At 42.9% G+C, this 9,649-nt stretch overlaps 1 protein-coding gene across 1 annotated transcript; it reads left to right on the top strand.

The window, feature by feature from the left end:
* The first annotated feature begins 2,693 nt into the window (after positions 1-2,693).
* Positions 2,694-8,797, top strand: LOC123106018 (disease resistance protein RGA5-like). Its single transcript, XM_044528215.1, has 4 exons — positions 2,694-3,055; positions 3,246-4,073; positions 4,849-6,820; positions 8,487-8,797. Exons 2-3 carry the CDS (start codon positions 3,289-3,291, stop codon positions 6,785-6,787), a joined length of 2,724 nt encoding a protein of 907 aa, XP_044384150.1. The 5' UTR covers positions 2,694-3,055; positions 3,246-3,288; the 3' UTR covers positions 6,788-6,820; positions 8,487-8,797.
* Positions 8,798-9,649: the final 852 nt, after the last annotated feature.

Below are 9,649 nucleotides of genomic sequence, written 5' to 3'. Positions count from 1 at the left end.
CTTGACACAGATCCTTATCCAGGGAGAGCTATTATTCCTGGAAGGACTGGCATGGAAAGCTTCCCTGACGGTTACCGGTGATGGTTAGCCTGCCAGTATTGTACAGTTCCTGGGAGATACATGCCCTGTCAGTATGACACATGGATCAGCAATTTGAGCTATACCAAACAATATGTCCTTCACTAATTTTATGTCTCATGTGTGCAAGTCCGCACCTAGACCCAAAGTGGTCGGACCCTTCCCCAGACCCTGCGCAAGCGGGAGCTACATGCACTGGGGCTGCCCTTTTTGTGCAAGTCCGCACCTTGATCTCAGGGATAATCAGCATTCTGGTATTGATACGCCATCTTGGTCAACTCATCATATTAGTATTACGGAGTAGCTGATGAGATCTTTTCTACAAAGCGCTGCAGGACTTGCAAGTATTATATTGATATAGTAGTGTGTGTATACTTACACAGGGAGGGAGCATTCGAGCAACTCTCAGGGCTTAAGATAAATTTCCATAAAAGTGAATTGTTTTGTTTTGGCAAGGCTCAAGACGAGGCCCATCTGTATGCCGACCTGTTCGGATGCGGGTTGGGCCAGTTTCCGATCACTTATTTGGGTATACCGATACATTATCGAAGACTCACAAATGCTGAATGGAAACACGTCGAGGAGAGACTACAAAAAAGGCTTAGCAGTTGGAAAGGTAAACTGCTATCTCTGGGTGGGAGGTTGGTCCTCATAAATTCAGTACTAAGTAACATGGTACTGTATATGATTTCCTTCTTCCAATTGCCGAAAGGAGTTTTACATAGATTGGATTACTTCCGATCAAGATTCTTTTGGCAAGGAGATAGCGAGAGAAAGAAATATCGGCTGGCTAAATGGAGTGTGGTTTGCCGTCCCAAGGACCAAGGCGGGTTGGGAATTCATGACCTTGAGGTTAAGAATAGAGCCCTCCTTGGCAAATGGTTATTTAAGTTGTTGACCGAAGATGGTGTATGGCAAACCCTCCTTAGGAGAAAATATGTGGGTTCAAAGGCGATATCCCAGGTATACTGGAAGCCTGGGGACTCTCATTTTTGGGCGGGATTAATGGCAACGAAGAAATATTTCTTCCGCTATGGGTCCTTCTCAATTAAGAATGGCTCGGAAATTAGATTCTGGGAGGATAAGTGGTTAGGTAATGCTACTCTCCGGGAACAATATCCAGCTCTATACAATATTGTACGTCACAAGGGTGATACTATTGCCAAGGTTTTGGAATCATTTCCGCCCAATGTGACGTTCAGAAGGGATTTAATTGGACCTAGACTTCAATCGTGGAACATATTACTTCAACGATTATCCACGGTACAGTTGTCACAGGGGTCCGATTTATTTCGTTGGAACCTACATGAGAATGGGCAATTCTCAGTGGAATCTATGTATAGAGCTTTGATCCAGTCTGACGTGCCAGTTGATATTAATAAGAAGATCTGGAAGATGAAGATACCTCTTAAGAATAAAATATTTGCATGGTATCTTCGTCGCGGAGTCATTCTTACTAAAGATAACCTTATTAAGAGAAATTGGCATGGAAGTACGCAATGTGTATTTTGTCCGCATGATGAGACAATAAAACATTTGTTCTTCCAATGTAAATTGGCTCGTTCTATATGGTCAGTCATCCAAATAGCTTCTGGCTTGTACCCTCCTTGTAGTGTTGCTAATATATTTGGCAATTGGTTACATGGGATTGATCACAAGTTCAGAAGTCTACTTAGGGTGGGAGCGCTTGCCGTGATTTGGTCGCTTTGGCTATGTAGAAATGATAAGATTTTTAACGATAAAAGTACTTCGCTTATGCAGGTTATCTACAGATGTACTGGGACGCTTCGTTTATGGTCCTCTCTACAACGAGTGGAGAATCGAGACCTGTTTACGGAGGTGTGTACACGATTGGAGGTTACGGCGAGGGATACTTTTATCCAACATGGGTGGCAGCATGATCTTAGGATTGGGCCACCGACGGTTTAGGCGCTATACAAATATACTTTCTTTGTATTTCGCCTTCCTTTTTTATTTTTATTTTTCGCTTGTTGTGAGGATATTGTTGGCTGTGTGCATCTCAGTTATGCAGAGGCCGGGTGTTACTTAAACCTTTTAAGTAATAAAGCGCCCCTTTTCGAAAATACTTACACAGGGAGGTGCATGTACAAATGGAAGGAAGAAAGCCCACCAAGTTTCAGAGCTAGCTGCAGCGCATGCCCAGCCTCATCAGTTTCTTGCTACCAATCCTAACAAAACCAAGAATTTTTCGGTAGAAACTAGTGAGGAGCAGCAAGGGTGTCATTTCATGAGTGAAAAGAAAACCTGGCCGCCAATCTACATATGCATTCTCTCTGATGAGATTTGTAAGCTCTTTCGGAAATATTGAAACAATGCAGAGCGAAAGCTCTGATTAATCTATGATCTGTAGAAATGTGCATGGTCAAGTCTTCACTGGCTTGCACATGGAAATGAGCATGGCTATTTTCTGCGGTGGGTTTGGCGTGGATCTAGATGATTAATCTAAGTTAATTAACTATGAACCGCATGCATGCAGCCTCGTTAACATTAGGCAGCGTGAATCTAGAGTATAACTATAGTTAATAATATCCTGCCAATTGTTGGCCCTAGCGTGAACGTAGAGGTGATCCAGTCTCTATTAGTAGCTCGCAAGGAAAAAAGAAAGTATAAAATGGAAAGCAACTGGGAGCTAACTCTGTAGGGTAAGTTCAGTGCAGGCCCATCCTGTGAGAGAGACCTGTTGGAATGCGTGTCTCGTGTTGGGTTAAGTATTGCACATGCTTAATTTTTTAGACTCCATTATTGCAGAGGGCAGGTATCTTGTTAAGTTATTCACTTCTTTCTTTCGTCTACCTCACTTGCAACTGCAATTCAATGCCATCTTCTCCATAACCAGTAGGTGCGAACTATTCCATTTTTCTCACAGACCAGATCTTGATAGACTGTTGAACCAGCCGGCATTCGGTGCTGCTCGCTTTGGCCATGGAATAGTCCAAGCACACGCTGCAAATTTCAGGTAACTAAATCTCTCCAAACTCAAGCTCATTTGCTGTGAAATTGCTTTCAAATCATCAAACTGTATTGCTTTCTATTGGATTGGTTGGTATCGTCATTCCCTCTGGTTATCATGCTCTGGAGTCCCAATGAGGGTCATCTAGGAAGAAAACTATTCTGAAGTTCTGACCCATGCAATTCCCATTCTGCAGGAGTATAGTTAACCTGGGGCCAAGATAAGCTGTTCATCAAGAGATGGCTGGAATAATGGTGAGTGCTTCTACTGGTGTGATGAACTCTTTGTTGGGTAAGCTGACAACCCTCATGGGAAAGGAGTTTACGAGGCTGAAGAACCTGCGAAAAGAAGTGAGGTTCATTAATAATGAGCTTATCAGCATGAAGTATGCTCTTGATGGGCTTTCAGATCTAGATGAGCTAGATCCACAAACCAAGAGGTGGAGAGACATGGTGAGGGAGATGTCTTATGAGATTGAGGACATCATCGATGACTTCATGCAAAGCATTGGTGAAAATGATAGAACTACTGGGCTTGTTAGCAATACTGTTCGACGCCTCAAAACTTTGAGGGATCGTCATCGGATTGCTGGACAAATCGAAGAGGTCAAACAACTTGTGCTAGAGACAAGTGAACGTCAAAGAAGGTATGAGCTTCGTATACCCCCATCAAGTAATGTTGACATTGACCCACGAGTCACTGCACTCTACACAGAAGTGGCTGACCTTGTCGGTATAGAAGGACCAGCGAATGAGCTTGTCAGTTGGTTAATGGATGAGGAGAAGAAGTTGAAGGCCGTATCAATTGTGGGATTTGGAGGTCTGGGAAAAACAACACTTGCCAATGAGGTATACCGTAGGGTCAAGGGAGAATTTGACACTCATGCTCTCGTGACGGTGTCTCAAAAGCCTAACATTCAAAAAATTCTCCACACTTTACTATCCAAACTTGGCACAGAGACATCTATTCACACTTGCGAGTCACGTCTTATCGAAATGCTCAGAGAACATCTCCAAACTAAGAGGTACAAGTTCTTGCTTCATGTATTGAGATTTGTTATTGTGTCCAATAATAGGATTTCTCAAAGATACATTTATAGTGTATATGCATAATTTAGTCTAAAAATTTAAAACATGGGAGGAAATCATTAGATGACCTAAGAAACACAAAGAAGAAATATTGTTTAAAATGCATTAGTTTAGTTGCATTTAATAAACTTGTACCAGATTATCAACTTAGTTTTATACTTCTAATTGGTTGCTACTCCCTCCGTCCGGGTTTATTAGGCCTCTCAGCATCACAAGCATGTCCCCTTTTATAAGGCCCCGCATTGGAAAGGTGCATGCATGCAACCATTTCATTGGTTGTATTGAAAGCTATTGTTGTTGGTGCCATGGCTGAAAAGTTAATACACTTCATGTGTGCTTTTTCATTGGCTGCATGCATGTGAGAGAGTGCATTGGGAGTGGAATGGAATAATTAATGTGAGCAAATTACTATGTGTCTTGGTCTAAGAGAAGTTGTCTTTAGGCCTAATAAACCCGGACGGAGGGAGTACATTTCTTATGGGTGAAGAACATTTCTTAAACAAAACGTGTTTAATAGTTTTCACTTCTAGATATTATGATGCTTCCATAAATTTACTTTACCAAGAACCATGATCTAAGTAAAGATCTATTTTGTTATTCAATCACAACTAATATTTGAATGAACAAAGTTAAGTTTTTCTAGTTCGACCTTTATACATTATTTGATAAATTTCTGCTACTTGACCTAACATTATGTTGAATGTTTGGCAGATATTTGATCATAATTGATGATATATGGGATATATCAGCATGGAATATTATTAAATGTGTTTTTAGTAAAAATGATCTTGCTAGCAGAGTAGTAGTAACTACAAGAAAGCAAGATGTGGCTATGACATGTTGCTCCCGTGATTGCATTTTACAAATGAAGCCCCTCACCAACGAAGACTCAACAAGGCTGTTTTTTGGTAGGGTATTTGGCTCGAAAGAAGCTTGCCCTCCCCAGCTTAGAGATATTTCGGTTGAAATTCTCAAAAAATGTGGTGGTTTACCTCTTGCAATTATTAGTATATCTAGTATGCTAGCAAATAAAAATTGCAACCAAAAGGAAAGGTGGGAATATGTACAAGATTCTATGGGCTCGGAAAGCAATCACATGCTTGACGGGATGAGGCAAATCTTAAACCTCAGCTACAAAGATCTTCCTCCTTATCTGAAGACATGCTTGTTGTATCTTGGTATGTATCCAGAGGACTACCAAATAGAGAGGTCTAATCTGGAACGCCAGTGGATGGCTGAAGGTTTCATCAGTATAGAAAATGGACAAGATGTGGAGAAGGTTGCAAGAAATTATTTCAATGAGCTTGTGAATAGAAGCCTTATTCAACCTGTAGAATTCGATAAGAGAGGGTCGGTGACAAAATGCAAGGTTCATGATATGTTGCTTAATCTTATCTTGATTAAGTCAGCACAGGAGAATTTTCTCACTATAGTGGATGACCCACATGCCTTTACAAGACTGCAATGCAAGGTCCGTCGGCTGTCTATCCGCTTGGATGGTGCAAGTAATGGCCGAGAAATAGTATCGACAAATAATAGTATGTCGCAGGTTCGGTCGGTTATGTTCTTTGGGAGCTCTCAGATTACACCTCCTTTGTCAGAGTTCAAGTTCCTCCGAGTTGTTCATATTGACCTTGATGATGCTGAAGTTGACCTCACTGGATTGTGTAAACTTTATCAGCTGAGGTATTTATGCATTAGTGATGGTTGTTCATACCAGCTACCAACACAGATTAGAGTGCTTCAACACTTGGAGACACTTGAGCTGTTTAGTTGTGACAGGGTTCCGTCAGATATAATTCATCTACCCCGTTTGATGTTTCTGAAAGCTTGGACGAGGCTCCATGATGGGATTGGCAATATGAAATCCCTGCGTCATCTATTTGGATTTGATTTTACGTTGTACAAGCTAGATAATATCAGGGGCCTTGGAGAGCTTACCAATCTGAAATTTCTATATCTCACGTGCGGCATTCGTAAGGATGACTGGGAGAGACGCATGGATGCTCTATGCTCTTCTCTAGGAAACCTATGTCACCTAGAGAACCTGTTTGTCGATCTCATCGGCTGCATAGATGGCTTCATGCCATTGTTTCCTCCGCCAACTCATTACCGCCTTGAGAGACTTATCATGCAATGGAGGTGCTGGTTTTCCAGGGTCCCTAGCTGGATGGGGGAACTCCATAACCTCTACCAGTTAAAATTCAAAGTTGGTCAGCTGCTAACTGATGGTGTTGGTATCCTTGCTGAGCTGCCCGCCCTCACTCACCTCGATGTAGAGACCGGAAAAACCACAAACAAAGTGATTTCCATCGAGAGAGGAGCATTCCCTGCTCTAAAGAGTTTTAAGCTTCTATTAAGTAGTGCTTCGTACTTGACCTTCCAGGCCGGAGCAATGCCCAGGCTCCAAAGGCTGAAGCTAAAATTCAATGTACATGGATCGGAGCAGATTGGGGCTGCACCTGCCGGCCTCGAGCAATTGTTAGCACTTGAAGAGCTGACTGCAAAAATCTGCTGCCACCGTGCTTCAGAGTCCGACAGGAGAAGTGCGGACTCTGACTTGAGGAGTGCCGTCGACATGTTTCCAAGCCATCTTCTAGTCAAAGTCAGCTATGAAGAGGTTTGGAATTTTGGTTTTTCTGATGACTAGTATGGTGGCTACGACTCGGCGGCAAGCAAGCTGGTATGTATGTGCAAATTTACGCTTCCAATTTCTGATGGGATTTAAAGTTTGTTTTTCATTTGCGTTCCTTAGCCAAAAGACAAGTATGATGCTGCGTTGTGATACTCTCAGGCCGTTCCAAATTTAACTTTGCTACTATGACACGTTGTTTCACTCATTCTTTGGACATTTTTGTACAGTTTAGCTAGATTTCAGTCAGCTGACTTTTCGAGTTCGGGTCAGTCGATTTTTGAATCATGGAAGGAGAAGGAAGAAGGAAGGGCCTTGCCAGAGAGAAGGAATGGGCTCGCCGCCATCATCCCATTATCTATCTTAGGGTTCAGGGTGGGGGCGGTGGCCGGAGAAAAAGCTCGGTTGGGGGGGGGGGGGGGGGGGCTAGAGGGATGGCCGGGACGACGGAAGACCGGCGCTGGGGGGTGGTTTAGGGGACGGCGGGGCGGTTGCGGGAGCGCCGCCGGCCGCGGGAGGCGGCATGCGAGAGGAAGAAGAAACTGTAGGGAGGAGGAAGAAACTGTTGGGAGGAGGAAGAAACAATCTGAGCCGTTCGTTTTCTATCCAACGCTTCAAATTCATCCAGGCCAAATCGACTGATTCAAAACGAGATTCAGTCGACTGGTTGAGCAAGACGTTCCCTTTTTTATATCTCAGTTTTTTTATATCTCAGTTGTCCGGAGACGATCTTTGTAGCAAGCTCATAATAGGTTAGTGTCATCGACGATGACAGAAACTGAATTGCATCGTGGGGCAGCTAGCTGATGCGACCCTCTTCAGTGCTTGTCCCTGGCTGCGCTCCTATTCATATATCCTCGGTTCATTTTTCATGTGTCGTGCTATCATTCACCTACCCGTGGTGTGACCGAAATTAATGGTTCCCATCCCACCCTGACAAGATGATTAGAGCTGACTTGTACACACTGGTAGTACTACGTACTATTTTTGGTGACGCGACCTTGTGTGTTTGTCCATGGCTGCGCAGCGCTTCTTTCTTTTTCTCTTTGGTCATTATCTCTCATGACTCATGAGAGCCATCACAGGGCACATGAATTTGACATTCACCTACCGGAGATGTGATAGAAAGTCTCTCTAAAAAAAAGAAGATGTGTTCCGACGAGTCCTTCGGTTGGCCACCACTCTTTGGCGAAGTGCGATGAGCCAAAAATGCAACTCAAAGCAACAACTTTATCCAAGTTATTTATTTCTTTATTTTGAAAAGTCAAAGGATCATATATACTCCCTCCATCCCGAATTACGTGTCGAAGAAATGGATATAAATGGAAGTATTTAGAACTATAAGCACGTTTAGATATATCAAATAATTCCGGGCGGCGCAGTATTAAGTAAGTGGCATAGGCCTGTACAAAAACACCTTCACTAATATCGAAAAACACACCTGAGTTTTTAGGATGTCGAAGTCTTCTTCCTTCTGCATACATGAGTTGCCCACACACACACACACATCATTCCAGTCGAGTTTTTTTTTATTTGTCGTTATAAGATGATGAAAGAGTATCATTGATTAAACCTTTAGCTAGCTGGTTGGTTCCGGTCATTGTTGCAAGGACCATTCGGTTTTCCACGGTAGTCAGGAAGGAACAACGTGGTATCCTCTTTCCTAACGAATAATTTTGTTTTCTTCTTTCCCTGAAGAAGTGGTCTATTCTCACAGGATTGACCAAACACGTTTCCACACCGTTTGTAAGTATCTCCGTCACGTCAACAGAGCAGCTTGCTAGGCAGGCACAGAAGGGTGTGACACTCCTGACCGGTGCCCTGTCTACGGAAGGCCAGCAGCAACAGCTCCTTAATTCTAGGGTGCATGTTTAAGATGACACCAATCATCGGTCGGCGTCTTGGACTTTGTCTAACCGTCTGATTTTACGCGAGAGTTTATGTCCATTCTTTCGGTTAGTCTAAAGTCTATGTCAAGCAATGCTACATCTATGTAATTTATTTACGTAATGTTATGCAGAGGCTGATTTGAACGGCACCTGATGACTTTTATATAGAGGGAACCATCTAATCTCTCGGGTTGCTGATTTTATTGATCCTATTTCTAATGAGTGTGATGTAGGACTGGTTAGACAAACTCTTTGGTCCATTGACGCACCACGAGTACTTGCTATCCCTCTCTCTCAACATGATATGCCGGACTTTGTTGCATGGAGCTATACAAAAAATGGTATATTCTCAGTTCGGTCAGTGTATTTCGTGGAATGGGAACATCAACACGGTAAAAAAAACTATGGCATATGAATGGTCGGGGAAGAACAACTGCAAATCCTATTTGGCATAAGATTTGGAAGCTCTCCTGTCCGGCTAAGGTGAAAATTTTCATTTGGCATACACTGCATGGGACGCTTCCGTGTCGTGTTATACTTGCCAATAGACATATCAAGGTATCGCCTCAATGTCCTGCCTGCTCTTCTAATCCAGAAGATACAAAGCATGTCTTATTTCTCCGCCACAAAGCAAGAGAGGTTTGGAGAAGGGTTTGAACGAAATCATTATGAGAGCCTGTGAAATTGATCAAGCGGGTGAGCGGTTCTGGAGTTCTTACTTCTTATGCCAGAACATGATTTGACCTTAGTGGCAACTAGGAATGTTCGAGAGACAATTGCCATTACTACCTGGTACCTCTGGTGGGAAAGACGTAAATTGGTCCATGAGGAAATAACCCAGAGTGTCTCTCAGATATCACAGGGGATCCGTGCAATTACAATAAATTTGTTATTGCTTGCTCTCCAAAAGCGACGATAAAAAAAGGGGGTCGGACCAGACCTCCTGTGGGTTTTGTAAAACTTAATGTTGATGCTTCGTTTAATCATGATG

Source organism: Triticum aestivum, chromosome 5A, assembly GCF_018294505.1.
Source record: "Triticum aestivum cultivar Chinese Spring chromosome 5A, IWGSC CS RefSeq v2.1, whole genome shotgun sequence".
NCBI classification, from domain to species: domain Eukaryota; kingdom Viridiplantae; phylum Streptophyta; class Magnoliopsida; order Poales; family Poaceae; genus Triticum; species Triticum aestivum.
The sequence above is the reverse complement of the archived record's forward strand: the minus strand, read 5'-3'. Positions and strand labels throughout refer to the sequence as shown.